At 39.1% G+C, this 15,903-nt stretch overlaps 1 protein-coding gene across 3 annotated transcripts in view; it reads right to left on the bottom strand.

The window, feature by feature from the left end:
* Positions 1 to 5,907: 5,907 nt before the first annotated feature.
* The window catches only part of TBC1D4 (TBC1 domain family member 4), a 102,810-nt gene continuing 92,814 nt past the window's right edge, over positions 5,908 to 15,903 (bottom strand). For all 3 annotated transcript variants that reach the window (XM_061367749.1, XM_061367750.1, XM_061367751.1), the window contains 4 exons: positions 13,411 to 13,570; positions 10,992 to 11,161; positions 8,434 to 8,610; positions 5,908 to 8,152 (listed from right to left, as the gene is read on the bottom strand). In XM_061367749.1, coding sequence (XP_061223733.1) covers positions 7,925 to 8,152; positions 8,434 to 8,610; positions 10,992 to 11,161; positions 13,411 to 13,570 — 735 coding nt within the window. In that variant the 3' untranslated portion in view covers positions 5,908 to 7,924. The remainder of the gene's footprint in view (positions 8,153 to 8,433; positions 8,611 to 10,991; positions 11,162 to 13,410; positions 13,571 to 15,903) is intronic.

Genomic DNA, 15,903 nt, shown 5'->3' with positions numbered 1-15,903 from the left:
CTATGTCAAGTTTATTCTTACACAGAAAGAGAGGAATCAAAATCCTTGTGGATAACTTTACCTATTGGTGTCCATTAGAAAACTGTTGGAAGTTGCCCTCCAATCTTATTATAGTTACCCTCCATCTTATTATAGTAATGCACAAGTCTGTTACTAATAGCAGTTATGCCACTGTGAGCAATTCAGTGGTTCAGCATACCTCGTTTCTCTTCACTGGTCCCTTTGGAATAAGAAAGACCATGTAGCATTTGCTTATTTTGGCCAAAAAGTGATAAAATTATGTTCTTCCCAAAAGACTGCTGCCTCTTATCCTCCACAACCTGTAATACCAGGAGTCAGAAAACAAAAAAACCCAACATTTCAGCCCATCAAAGCTCTCTGAAGTTTTCAGAATTACAACAAGGGCAGAGGACACAAACATCACAAATTTTGGTCGTGATGATGGCTTGGCAGCACATCCAGCCTCAACAGCCATTATTGCTCAGCAAGAAATCCCAGCTACTGGAACCCCAGGCTATGCAGGATGGAGACATACCTGGTCATCAAATTTTTAAGATCTTCTCTCCCTCTCCAAAAGCCTTAAACACAGCCAGCGTTAACGCTGTTTCTAATTATTTCTTAAACAAAAAATGACATCAAAGAATTACTCTGTAGATTCTTCCTCATCTATATTTACCCAGGCATAATACCAGCTGCCTACACAATTTTTGTCTTGCTAATGCACAGCAATAATCATAGATCCACCCACAGACCATCTATTTTTGTAGAGTGCAGAAATAGACATAAACCTATAAATGTCAGAGCATGCCTTCATATTAGATGTTAGTATTATTTAAATTAGCACTTGAATGATGTTTTCACAATGTGATAGCTTTTCAAATGATGGTATATTGCACATGAAGCGCACTGGCCCTGCTTTAAGCACCCTTAACCCATTAGGCCCATCTATAATTTGGTGCTTTTAGAAATGCAAACACACTGTAGAAGAGATGTGGTCTCTTTGTTTATCCCCAGAAGTCCCCAGGGAAATGCTGATGCCATAGTTACCTGAGTATGGTTTGAACATTAGGCTCTTGCCAGGAGGTAAACATGCCTTGTGCTTGTTGTCCAGATGTATTTGAGAACAGCTGTGTCTTGGTGGTTGGAACAGTGTGTTACCTTGAATGTGCTCTCTGTGTATCAGAGCAAATGCAACATCTGAAAGCACTGCTGTTGGAGGGAAAAAGTGTTAACTGGAAAATTGAAGAAGCAAATCATGTTTTCTCTGTAGCTCTGGGAAAAACAGGAGAAAATCATTTATTTTTGTTCTGATCACTGAAAACCTAGTAAGATTAACAAAAAAAAAAAAAAACCCAGGAGGAAGAGTTGATTCTTTGAGAGTGGGCATGGAGAAGCTTATTGCAAGGAAGCCTTATAGGAAAAAAAAGGGAATTAGTAAGTTCAGAATTAGACTGCAGTGAGACAATGTTAGCTCAATGCTGTTTTCAAGAGACACAACAATAAATCCTGTGTAACCAGAACAGTACAAAAGGAGACACCCAGAAAGAGACTGCTGGGGACAGTATGCCTGTTGTAGGGTTTAAAAGTGCTTCCATAGTTCTCTCACACAAGAGCGCTGCAACTGAGGCATCCGTTTCTGAGAAGGCCATGTTTATCATCTAGTAAGTCCCCTCATTACAATTAGGTCTTCGACCACGAACATCGCATTTTATTACAAACAGTGTGCAAAGAGAGCATCATGCTTCACAGGGCAGGAGAGAGAATGAGTTAATTCTTGTCTCTCACATAAAGAGGCTCAGTGTGCTGCTCACAGTGCGCAGAGTAGTCACACACACAAGCTGGACGTACAAAAGCAACAGTGACACCTCGTGGGCAATATTCAGTTTCAAAATTAATAACTAAGATTTTTGATGAAGAATCAACTTTACTAGATTGATCACTAAAAAATTAAGGCAATTTTTTTGTAGCACTAGCAAAAACACATTAAAAAAATAGCCTTTACTGAGTGCTGCAGGTGATAGTGCAGACGGTCCAGCAGCTTCAGACAAAATTAGTCCTGCATTGTCTTGGGGAAGTACTGATGGAATGCTGACTGGAACTGGGGTTTTAGTTTTAGTCAGCATCAGGTTTTAGTTAGCAGTGGTTTAGTCAGCATCAGGTCTACACTTTGATGGAAATCTCCCACTGAACAAGCCAGGCTTTCCATAGTATTATTGGGGCTGTTTCCAGGCTCCAGCTAGCCTGATTATACTCTTCACAATTTGGCCCTGCATACCTCTGTTTTCTAGGACTGCTGAGGATAGTAAACTAGGAGGAGCTGTGGCTTCCCTCGAAGGCAGAGGCCTCACAGAAAAATCTAGATAGCCTGGAGAGCTAGACAGTCACCAACTGTATGAAACTTAACAAGAGCAAGTGCTGGATTCTCCATCTAGAACAAGTTATACAGACATATTGAGGGACAAGAGGCTGCAGAGCAGCCCTGCAGAGATCTGGGGCCTGGGTTGATGACAAGTTGAGAGTATGAGTCAACAGTGTGCCCTGGCAGCCAGAGGGGCAACTGTGTCCTGGGGTGCACCAAGCTCAGCATAGCTAGCTGGTTGAGGGAGCTGACTGTCACACTGGTGTGGCCCCACCTCCACTACCATGTACAGCGTTGAGTGCCACAGTGAAAGAAGGACATGGAACTATTGGAGTGTGTCCAGAGGAGGGTGAAGAAGATAGTGAAAGGGCTCAGGGGCTAGGCTTCTGAGGAGAGGCTGAGGTCATATGGCCTGTTCAGCTTGGAGACGGCAAGGCTTGAGGGGTGAACTCATTGCACTCTACAGCTTCCTCAAGGTGGGCAGCAGAGGGAGAGGTGCTGGTCTCTCTGATGACCAGTGACAGGGCAGCAGGAAATGGAAGGAAGCTGCATCAGGGGAAGTTCAGACTAGACATTAGGAAATGGTTCTTCACTGGGAGGTTGGTTAGCCACTGGAACAGGCTCCCCAAGGTAGTGGTCACAGCACCACGCCTGTCAGAATTCAAACAGTATCTGCACAATGCTGTTAGTCATATGGTTTAGTTTCAGGTAATCCTGAACTCTGCAAGGGTCAGGCAGCTAGACTCAATGACCCTTATGAGTCCCTTCCAACTTGATATATTTTATGATTCTATTTTAGTTAACCCGCTTGCCCAGCCAAGGGAAAAGCAATTACAGGCTCAAACCAGCTCTTTGCTCACCATGTTCTTATGTTCTCAAACAAGGTTTTCAGCTGGATGGCTACTCCAGAAGAGAACTTACACTATACACCATTCATTCCTGCTACACTCACACTCAGAACTGGATGATACAAGCCACTTAAACTTTTTAGACAAAAATGGCTGTATACATCTAAATATCTGCTACACCAAATACTAAGTATGCACAGGCAATTGAAGATTTGGACAGATAGCCACATACAGTACAGCCAGCCAGTGCAACTAGGTCTCTGTTTTGAAGTCAGATATAGACTTACTCCCCACACTAAAAAGTGACGTCTCTTAGTACAGCATTTTACAAGCACAAGATCACTCAATGCTTCTTTGCATGTATGTTCTGGCAGGACACTATGTATGGCATTTATGTCAACTCTCACCATGCACTAACGAAAATAAAACCAATATATTAAAACCTTCTAACTCTCTTATTCAAGTTGTAATTGGAATACAGGAAGTGTTTGGATAAGCTCCAAGGTAAGTTTTTGAGGTGGTAAGAATATGAGTAATTCCTGATCTCCTTGTTAAAGAATGGTTGCTGAACAAGAGTTCTGAAGAGAACAACAAAAGGAGTGGAAAACCTTCCCAAGTCAAAGGAAACTCCAAGACAAACAACATTTTGATAAAGGAGCACCACCAGCTCCTTCCTTTGGCCCAGAACTGAGGTCAACATTATAATAAAACCAAACAACACATCAACTACTAATCCATCCAGATTCCACTTCATTGCAAGCTAGTCAGCACACAGCCATTAGCTGCTCAAGGCAAGCAGTAATTTCTGCTTTCCTCCCCAGCTTTTTACTGTCACTGCTGCATTTAATATGCTTTCAGACAGAGTGAGCTAACATGTTAAACTTTAAGCATATAAACTCTATCCCTTGCACACCAGATGTCTGGAGGAAGGCTATAGCCAAGCATTCAATATGTTTTTTTGGAAACAAACGTTAAATTTTGTTCTTTCTAGTCACTAGAAAGACTGAGGAAGGCAAAGCATACGTTATATGCGTTCAGTGGTAAACACTGACAGTAAAAGCTGAACTACAGAAGTACAGAATCAATTACACTTCTTCAAACGGATGGTGTGCATACGGCTTGACATGTTACAGCCTGCATGTGCTGCTCAACACCTGTCTGTGACTACAGAGACCAAGTGGATAATCAATATTAACAGTGCCCTGGAGTTGTTCACCTCAACACACAAAAAGCTATTCACACTAATACCTATGTGGTTTTAGGTTTATATTAAGCATCCAAATGGAGACCCTCTGGATCATATAGGTAGTACCAAATTCATGGACCAAACTGCTGAAATTCTTTCATATGTTATGAATTGTTTGGCTTTCTTGCAGTGATATTAAGCAAATCAGTGTCATGTTGAAAAGGGCATAATCAATCCACCTCAGATTTACTAGATTTGTAATTTCAAGTCAGGTCTTCAACAGGCACAAGTCACTTACCAGGAAACTAATTTTTTCCCTGTGTAATCTAATGCTCTTTTAGTGAAAAGTGAACAGAACGCAACTTGAAGGTATCCTAAATAAATATTGTTCTTTTTAGGAGAGAAATACTTTCCTTTTTTAGGACAGAAAAAAATCAAGACAAAACCAAGAAAACTTTTGGGCCGAGTTTTCTGTCCATAAAAGATGTGAACACCAGAGAGTTCCCTACATTAGCTCTTCTTACCAGACTGACCTATTTCAACTGTATTCCTGGCAAGTAGTACTCTTTAGTCACAGGCTAGTTTGCTAGCTAAAAGGATGGATGTGTTCCCAGACTTTTAAAAAAGCCCTCTGCCATCAGGCACCAGTCTAAGTTAGCTATTCCTGAAAAAAAGATACTTTTTCCTCCCAAGCTACTTCTTTGCAAGCTGACTGAAAAACCTGAAAGCACTGTTGTGCTTACCTCAGGTAAAACAATAGCCTTATTCAGAAAACTTTCTTTCCAAACTGAAAAAACAAATTATAGGAGTAAACCAGCAATTTGTCCAAACCCAGGAGCCATTCCTTCTCCCAAGCAAATACCCTTGCAGCTCTGTCTCTCACACTGCACCTTAGTGTTGCTCAACTGCAAGCAGAACAGAACAGCTGCAAAGCTATCCATACAATAGACAGGGAGAAACCAACACATGGACACAAACACATACATCACTCAGAGTCTTCTAGGTAAATCTTGCTGGTTATTCATCTGATCTGGAGGATACCAGCTTGAGTGCAGACTTCAAGCTAGACACCCTAGAGATGCACAGGTACAAGGCACACTTGTATTCAAAATACATATGCCATCACAAATGTCCTGATGTCATGAGGCACTTAGCTCTTTCTTTGTGGGTTTACTTCTGTATTGATTCCTACTTCTTGATATGGTGTCCTCCTCCCATGCTAGATGCACAATTTAGAATTCATCAAATTACTATTCTCAATATGCATACATACTAGATGAACTGCTACAGAAGAAAAAACCCTTTTTAACAATTTAATCTAAAGTTAAGACCAGTGTAAGTCTGTTTTCCCAGATAAGAATTTCTATCCTCTCCATGTTGTTCTACAAATCCTGTAGTTTTTTCCCCACAACTAGAAACTAGAAACAGATCCTTTTCATCATTCATGTAAACAGTACTACTAAGATTGGTATTTGAAATATAGAATAACAAAACCAGCCAGAGGCCATAGGAAATGCAGCAATGACATTTATTGGAATTTCTCCAGGCATTACATGAAAAATGTTGTAAGTGAAACAGAGGATAAAGCACAGTGTATCTTAAAAAAAAAAAAAAAGTTGTATCTGAATAACCTTGCTTCTTTGTAATACACGCTACTGCAGTTCCTGGGATTGGTTTGGTATGTACACATCAGCTAAAATTCACTCTGAACAAAACTGCAAACAACTGCCTTTCCACTTGGTATTTTCCCACCTAGTACAATACAAGATTGTTGAAATACCTAAACAGATTCCACATCATTTTATACACAGTGTTAAGACCTTTCACCCCAACTGTAAAAACAAAGACTGCTAAGTAAATCAGTATCCGTAATCAAATAAAACACGGCGGAAGTAAAAAACAACAACAAAAAAACCCAGGAGAGCCCAAGACCCCAAGTCCCAGAGCAGCATGCAGCAACTCAGCATTGTTGTTCCTCACTTTTATGTTAACATAAAGCGTAACTTAGAAAGCAGTGATACTCAGTCCTTGCTTCCTAAATTGAACAACCTTATGCATAAAGACACTGCTGGATTTGGCACTTGGATTCATTGTTTTTCTTACTAAAAAGATTAAGTGCTTCCTGAAATACAGTATAAATGGTAAGAGATAACGAGCCACTGTAACACTTGATTAACAGTTCAGACATGCACTCCAAAACACGTGTCTATTACACATTTGTTTAAGCCTTCTCAAAAATTCCACTTAAAGACATTGTCAAATCTATATGCATCTTTTTATACCTTTATAAACATACTTTCTCCCTTGAAATAATCAGAGCTTACCTCACCTTCTGCTCAGAACATACAAACTCATGACTTCTGTTTCCAAAAGAAGACCACAAAGCAGTATTAAAACAGGAATAGCCTGGAAGGCATTATTAAAACTGCACCTGTACTTCAGAATCCCCTTTGAAATGTATATTGACTGCGTGGTTGAAAACTGAAAGGTACATAATATTTGAAACTTGCTTGGTCCCCTCTCATGCACTTAATAAGCTCAACTTTCTGCAACCTGCCTTAATTTTCTCTTCAAATAAAATTCAAGAACAGCTTCCTGGCTCCCACTACAATAAGACAAGGCTTCTTGCAGTATTTCTTTGGTTAAATGAGAAACCCTTAATGCCTAACTCCTATGACAGCAAGTCTTATGCGGAATATTAACATCAGAATAAATACCATTCCACAGCCTTGCTTCCTTCCTCCTGTTGTCATGACCAACTCCAGGACAGGTAGAAGCAAACAGGCTGGGATGGAAGTAGCAGTCACCATTAGCTCTTGCCTTTACAAGTTCTGTGAGTGCATATAGATACCTATTTCTTAGCTCTGAGTTACAGAGGTGGAGCTATGACATGATGCTTTTTGTTTCCAGTTCAAACATGCATGTGGAATTACAATGCTGACTGGTACAGCCCAGGCGGCGGATGGCACTAGAGCTCTTTCTGTATAAACCAAGTCATGATACTTGTTCTGCTAATTGGTCTGTGCACACAATGTCAGCAGAATTAAAAGAGAGGCACGCATGAGTTCACACAGATTTTCCACAGGAGATGTGAAACATGCTGCTCTTTGGAGGGAAAATTACATTCTTTTTTTTATTTCAAGTATTGTTCAACATACATAATATATATAAAGACACTCTATCCTTGTTTCACTACAAGACAAGCATATCCAGAGTGAATCTGTAGATCACCATTACCTTGGTTTTGACTACTTGAATTTCTCATTTCCTTTAGGCAAGTCCAAATATACATCTACTCATCATAATTACACATGTGAATCCTTTATTTTCCCCTTGTGATTTATTTACATAATCATAAAAAAATTAATAGCCTGAATTTGCATACTGACATTTGAAGGCCCATCTGTAGCTATGAGTGTCCCAGCACTAGTTCTGGATAATACCATTGCCTATTGTTAAGTCCTTTGAAAGCAGCATATTCAACTGTTCTTTCCCTTTATTTTGAAGAAATGCTGCCTAGAAAACCTAGGTTTATGGCTTACTCCTTATTTTATTATTTGGGTTGTAGTTTATTTCCTTCAGGAGCAGTTCACAGTCAGACAATGCTTCTGCTGGCAAATACTTCACTATCTGCTCTAGAGTTTTTTGGTACGTTATCTTCTCCTGTTCCAGGGACTGAATCGCAGTCTTCATTTTGTTCTCTCGAGTCAAAATAGTCTCCAGGCTGGATTCCAAACTCTGAATTTTAGCATGAGCAACCTGTAAATAACAACATTATAATAAACTGAGATGCAATGAATAACTGAAGGGTAGAGATATTTTCAGAAAAAGAAACCCAAATCCAGAAGGAAAAGTCCAAGGAATGAAAAAGGAGTTAAAAAATATGTCTAACAACTAAATCACTGTAACTGAGAGAACTGTTCAACTGCATAAAGCCTTGCTGCAGTTAGGAGACATCTCATGTGCATTTAAAAAATCCACTCTCTTAGCTGAATCATAGAAACGTCCTCTCCATGAGTTTGCAGTCTTAAGTCATTTACCTGTAGCTTCTCCAACAAATCCATATTTTGTCTCTTCAGATGACTGTTTACCCTCTCCAGCTTCTCCAGAGGTTCACCTTCATCACAGGGATTCACATTTTCCTGCAGTTCATCCTGAAGCACATGGTATTCTACTTCGTAGGCATGGAGCTGTTTTGAGATATCCATCTCAAACACCTATCATAAGAGAAAAAGCAATTTTTAAATAAGCAGAGAGCACTTATTCCATGTGAATGTCTGGCTAAGAGGCAACTCTGCTGGATTAACTTCAATGTTTTTTCCTGTTCCTCTCAAAAAAAAAGTATTTTAAGGGTAAATCTACAGAAAGAGCAGTTTAGCATCTAGAGTTCTTACTGCAGCCAGAATAAATCATAGACTTTAGAACTGGGTCATCACTTTTACAATTACCAAATACCATCTCTTACTATGAGAAAAGTCATATTTAATCCAAGAATTTTATAACATGACCAAGTCTAATTTACAATCTCTTGCTCAGAAATATGAAGTTCAAGAAAAAAATTTTAGACTCAAGTCTCACCAGCTTGTGATGGGAGCAGGATCACACAATGAAAAATAATACAGGAGTTGTCAGATCTTCACCCTCAAAACTGGATCTCCTGATTCCAAGTGCGAATTTATAATTTTTTATAAAAACACCCTTCATGGTTACAGTTTCCCTGTGCTCTGTCTCTGCATGAAGATACACTATCTTTTTATTGTGATGTATAGTGAAGACTACGGAACTGAGCATCGAACAGTGATGGCATCTTATGGCTCTTATCTGTTTATACATTTAGTCACAGCCTCTCAGCTTCTGAAAAGTTACCAAATAGTCTAGGCTAGGAAGTGAAAGGTGTCTACACTGACATTAATTCCTTTCCTTGTTCTAGAGATCACAAACGTTACACCAACAGAAGACAAACACACGTCCCACAAAACAAGTTCTGCATTGTGTTCAGTGTTCTTCAGGTAATTCAAATGGGGTAAAATTTCAATTTACATATGGTGTTCAAGCTGGGTAAGTGTCATTTTCCTCTATGCAGCTAACTGGTAAGTTCTTCATCTGTGTATTACAGTCCCGCATAACAGCTAAGTTTTTTTTCATTAGCCACCATAAGAGGACAGTCCTGGGAATTACAACAATGAGACAGCCAAACAACTCCACCTGCAGCCGGCCTAGGGAGAAGCAGTACAATATAGCAGTCTACATGTGAATGCAGAACCAGAAGGCTGCTCAGCAAGAGATCACACCACAGGCAAGCAGGCAACCTTCTTCTCAGAGCTGATCTGACCTGCATGTATCCACTTCCACTCTGCTCAAGCAACGTAACCTGTTCTTTCCTCAATCAGACCTGGCTTTGCATGAAGCCACTTCTATCATGTTCACCACAGCACAATTGCTCTGAAACCTGTGCAGACCATAGTACAGAGATTTAATTTCTGATAGTATAAAAACCACTGAACTACCACCTCTATCATTGTCAGAATCAGTGAGTTGTGAAGATAGACACTAAAGTGCCTGATGCAGGGTTAGTGTGGCAATCACAATTGGTGCAATGAGGAAATGAAGATTTTGATGTCAACTAAAAATAAATTCTTAACAGACAGTACATGAAACATTCAAGTGTTAACCAAGCCATAGGAATGCATCAGTGTCAACTGCACTCCTGTATACGGAGATGATTTTCTAGAGCTGTTCCATTATATCCAAACTGCCACCTGAAGGGAGAAAACTGCTGACAGGTTCATAGTTAAGGTACTAAACAGAGGCTTATTTTCAATTTTCAGCTTCAATGCAGAGGCAGATGATGTAGAGTGAAGAAGATCCCAGCCTCTGACAGTATTTCACAAGAAGCTTTTCCTAAATCAGGATCTGTAATTCTTTATTTATCTTCCATTCTCGCTCTTTGTCACAAAGTTGCAATAATACTGATGAAATAACACTACTGCAGTACTCCTTTCCCTTACCCAAGAAAGGCAGGGATCAGTCCTAAGGGGCTTCTACTCTGGCACGAAGCACCTGCCAAATGTGATCCTTCCAAGGTCAAGGCTGAGATGAGAAGGGAAATTCCTAACTAGCAGGATTTTAAGTTGGAGGTGTCAGAAAAGTGCCTATGGAAGGACACCAGCCCTGTGCAGCCCGAAGTTTAAAGGATCAGAAGTTGTTGTGATACTGCCTCTTACCATTATGGCAAGTTGTGCTTCCAGTCATAAATGGTAGCATGGAGCAACAGCTGGGTTTAGGTCTTGAAAACAAGATACTTTTATTCTTCTGATGGTGACATGAAATTTATAAGTGAAGTCATGTTTTCCCAATAGCTGGGACACAAAAGAACCTTTGTACTAAACTTTGAGGTTGCAACTAAAGTCTTGCTAAAATTGCAGTTCAAAACCCACTGAAATTAGCTCATACCCTATTTCTCTACAAATTACTGGCAAGATGACACCTTTGCATTTCAAAACAAAAGGAACATACTGAGAAGACTTTTACCTATACCTTAGGTGTGATTCTAAAGGGGGTGGAGGCTTGGGAGGAGTAAAAAGAAAAGCAACCTTACCTGAGTAATAATTTTTTCCATTTGAGGCTGAGTCATATCTGGAACAGTGGTTTTAAGAAAATCAACAATGTTCTCAAAACTCTCGCATCCCATTATAGATGTTTCTTGACTGCTAAGTAGGCTCAATGCTACTTTAAATATGACTTCTGTTCCTTGAAGAAAAATAATGTCTAAAAAAGAAAATTATTAAAATATCTTGAAAACGAGAGCTAGTCATTGGATAAATACGCATATTTGCTTGGGAGTTTTTCTTCCTAATCAATCATACTGCAGATTTATCCAGTTCAGACGTGCAATTTCATGTCTTATTTCAATAGGAGGTTAAAGCCTATAAAAGCACTTCCCATCATCTTACAGGTATGAGAGAACATTAAAGAAAATACTGCATACTTGTTATGTCTGTAATAGCTACCTCCAGTAAGCATTTCATATTGTCTGCTCTAGACTTCACAGACTGTTAACTAGCTGCTAACCTTTTAAGTGCACTTGTGACTGAAAAGCAATTGGGAAGTATATCACAACACAATATACTGACTGTTTCCTACAGGCAAAAGCTAGTCCTTAAGAAATGGTCATGTAGATTCCATAACCAATCATACTATTTTTGGAATCCACGGTAGAGATCACATTGGCTGTAATTTAAGCCCTAAATCCTTACTTTGAGCTAAATTACATAAATGTGAAGGAAAAGTCCAGGCTCTGCAGAAATCAGTAGAGAGAGTGCACAGAAACTGGAATCTTGATCACAGTTAACTAGAAATGCAGTCCTGGTAGCAGTGGTGGACTTGAGTGACTGAGATGAATGCAGCACATGAGCAGTTCAAATAAGTCTCCTGTGCTGTCGGATCTGTCACAGCACCAAGAGCAGGGCTATGCAACTGAACAAACTCAGCTTCTGATCCTGACCATGAGAGGTAATCCCCACGCAAATCCAGTATCAGTGGGTAGTACCAGGACACTGGTGAGACAGCCATCTCACTTGTACACAGTTCCTAAGTCTCCCTTCTCCAGTCTGTACTGCACATTTAAACAGCTTAAATACAAGTATATAATTTGTGATGGGTAGACATTAACCATCTGTTCCCGGTATGTGAGAATGGCCTATACGACACTGATGATACAGGAATCTAAAGCATTAGGAAGTACAACAATGTAGTTCAGTTTTAAAATGGGAACATGCCTTGCTCAGCTTATTCGCAGAGAGAAATGAACATTGACCCTCCCCCCCTTAAAAAACTTGTGTTCCAAATTCAGAGCCTACTGAAAACAAAAAAATTACACTTTAGGCTTGAAAAACAAATCAATAAAGAAAAAAGACCCCAAAATGCTCAAATTCCTGGAATCCAATAATCCCACTGGGTAAGAGTTGCACCAGTCTGAAAAACAGACACCAAACATTTGTTTACCCAAAGGTCAGTCAGAAAAAGTCTGCTGTAAAAGGAAAAAACCCCCTCTGTAATGGAGAAATCACTAGGTTAAAAAAAAAAAAAGAAACAAAGAAACCCCAAACCAACCAGCCAAACCTCTCTTACCCCCAAAACCACACACAAACAAATCAAAAACCTAACACATTCTAGTAATAGAACATGAGACAAAAGACAGGCTGAATTTCTTAAGACAAAAGGTGTCGTATGAAACAAAACAAATGTATGAAGGTCTGATTTAAGAGGAAGTACATATGCTCCTGGATTCTTGATGCAGTTTACTAATGTAAAACTTACAAAATCCAAAAAGAAATAATTAAAAAAGCTGTATTAGTAGACATTTGATTAAGTTTGCAGCTCTTATTGACAACAAAAGAATACAAAACCAAGTACCTGACATGTTGACATGGTAAACACTGTAAGGCACAATCAATATTTAAGCTTCTGTACTAGAAGTTATGTGAAGAGCAGTATATAATGAAAAAATTATCAAAATGGAATAAGAGGGCTAGGAAAACATTCAATATATACCTGAATACCTGAAACAGCCTTGATGTTCAAGCTCACTTGGATTTTTATTAGAAAGCCCTTTAAAATCAGTTATTCAGAAACTCAGTCTTGAAAATCAATGCATTCCTTTTTCAATTTGCAAGTTCAACAAGATAAACTTTCTGCAGACATAAACTGAATGCTTGATGCATAAAATACATTTGCAACTATAATCTTCCTGATGTTCATACTTCACACTGTTACTAGTTAGAAGTATGTTGGCTAGTAACAGCAGACATATTTAACTGTTCAAGTCTGTTTCAAAGAATACATTTTGGTTATGCTCTCTGAAAAGGAGCTGACAGTTCACCATGAAGAGTGAAGAGTTCCACCCACAACAGTCACCCCAAATGTTCTTAATATGTAGAAAACTACTCCCTGAGAGTTTCAAAACACAATGGACAACATTGTTCTGTTTACTACTGCAATAGAAAAAACTTTCTTACCAAATACTCTGGCTACAAATCCTAATGGAAACTGAGATGCGAACAGTGTAAGAAACCATGGTGCAGCATAAAGACTGGGACTGATTTCATTTTCTTCAAGATGATTATACAAGTCTCTGTGATAATCATGAAGAAGCCTTGACAGCTGATACATCTGAATCTACAGTGCATGAGGGGGTTAGGGGAGAAGAAAGTAGAGAAAGAAAAGTTTAGCTTTACTCAGTTTTCCAAACCATTCACATTTCACTCGAGGGAAACTAAAAGTACAGATGGCACTGTAAAATGATGATTAATTGTTGCCTAGGGCCTCGAGCGATACCTGATCATGTATAAACAACCCACACCTAAATAATTAAACCAACACTGTAGTCGATAAAAAAGAACAGTTTGAACCTGCTTATTAATGAAGTATCATTTCAGTTACACAGGTTTAAGGAAGGAAAGCATATATTGATCTAACTTTATCAACAAACCAGAACTTTCAGTCTTTCAACAATGAAAATAGGTTGAACTATTTCTGGCTAATTTTACACATTCCAGCTTTCATCCTTTGAAACCTGGCCTCGTATTTGCTGCTTTTAAAGCTCCTGTGTTACAATCACCACTTTAGACAGCTTCTGTACCCACAGAATACATTAGATATGGTGAGTCAATAGAGATATATCATACTCATATTTTCCAGCACACCTCCCATATGCCGGTGGTCCAGAGCAATTTAAAATACTGATGCAAAAAGTGCTGCTACACAACCTGCAAAAGGTTGCAAAGCAAAGTGGTTAAAAGTTTCTGTTCATTGCTAAAAATATCGCTCTGTGGCAAATCATTTCCTTGCTGTTTCGATATTCTATATTCCACAGTAAGTCACTTACAGCACAGGGGAATGCCTCTCTCAGCAGAATATGAGAAAGAGATACTGATTAGCTGTCAGGTCCAATTTTGCTGTCAACAGTATCTCATGCTTCAGGTGAATTCATTCCTCAATGAAGAAATGACATACTGGATCCAGATACTTTCCTACTTTTAGTGGTCAGGATTCTTCCCTACCAAAACCTGACTGCACTTGAAGCTATCTGTCAGCAGTGTCTGCAAGCAGACAGATCAATACTCATCAGGCAAATTACCTAAATTTGTGCATGCACGTGAGTCCTTGCTTTACCTGCCAAAGATACTAAGTAAGTACAGTTTGGACAGAGTCACCACGAAACACATTTATGTGTGAAATTAGGATAGTATCACAGAGGCAGTAAACAAACTGGATGCATTAGTTATGAACTAAAGATCTAGATTACTACTTTTTCCAGACAACAATTGTAAATCTAAGCCAAGTAAATTCTCATAATCCTAAAGAAACACCCAACTTTTTTCTCCTACAGTGCAGAAGCTAATTCTGCATATAAACTTGTGTTTCAGTACTGTAAATGCAGAAGAATTTGAGTGCTATACTCCTGTTAAAAATCAAAGAAAGGGCTATCTTCAAATCAGTCTAGTTTGTCTTGAGCAGACAAAACTTTCACTTTTTATCTAGGATGGAATTACTGCCCAGGAGCAAACTGTGGGGAAAGAAAAGTCATGTCACTTAAAGGGCAAACAGTACTACAAGTAGTAAGCCGCCTAAAACTTAAAAAAAAAAGTGTTCTTTGTAAGAGCTTTTGACAATGAAAGTTTCAGCCTCATTTAAATCAAAAGGTGAAATCCTGGACATCTGCATGCCCCCAAATCATCAGATGCTACTGGAAGTCTGCAACTACATTATAACATACAAACACTAAGAGAGCATCTTGGGGTGGGGGGAACCCAAACCCACAACCATGCATTTATCACACTTTGATGCCTACTGCTTCAACACATGTGGGGGGGAAATGGGACAGGGAAGAGGTAGAATGATGCTTTTTTGGGGCTGTTCACCCTTGATTCATCACAACAAACAGCACACTTACATCCACAGTAAAACACTCCTCTTTCTCAGTTTTAGAATAAGCACATAAATTTCTTTAACTACAATCTATTCTATTGTTTTGGACATTTGCCAAATAAGCACCTGAAATGACTGATCACAAAAGTGGACTGAACTCCCCTTAAGTTTTTACTTAATTGTGTTTACCATGCAGGGAGCAGAAAAAAAAAACCCAGATTTTTGTATCTCCCTCCTATGCATTTTCTTTCTTCACTGTGGATTGCAAACTTTAACTCAGCATTCAGATACCCCTTTATAATATTAGGGGCTTATAGCATACAGTTATCTAACTCAGCAGACAGTTGCATCTTAAGGTGAAAGCCTTCTTAAACTCTAAACCCTGAAATTTATACAGATCTGAAAGATTTTCTGTCTCCTTCTTAGGCACCCCTGAGTATCTAGCTGTTAAAAGACTAACACTGCAGGGCATTCATTGTTTCATAAGCAAACTAAACGATTGAAGATTCATATTTTTCTCTCTGTGTTGAAGGTGATGGGGCAAAGGACAATGAGAAAACAGAGGCTCAAATGGTAAGACA

Source organism: Neopsephotus bourkii, unplaced genomic scaffold (assembly GCF_033783945.1).
Source record: "Neopsephotus bourkii isolate Nb327-2 ecotype Australia unplaced genomic scaffold, CSIRO-AGI_Nbou_v1 NB_1394, whole genome shotgun sequence".
NCBI lineage: Eukaryota > Metazoa > Chordata > Aves > Psittaciformes > Psittacidae > Neopsephotus > Neopsephotus bourkii.
This window is presented reverse-complemented; position numbering and strand designations above follow the sequence as displayed.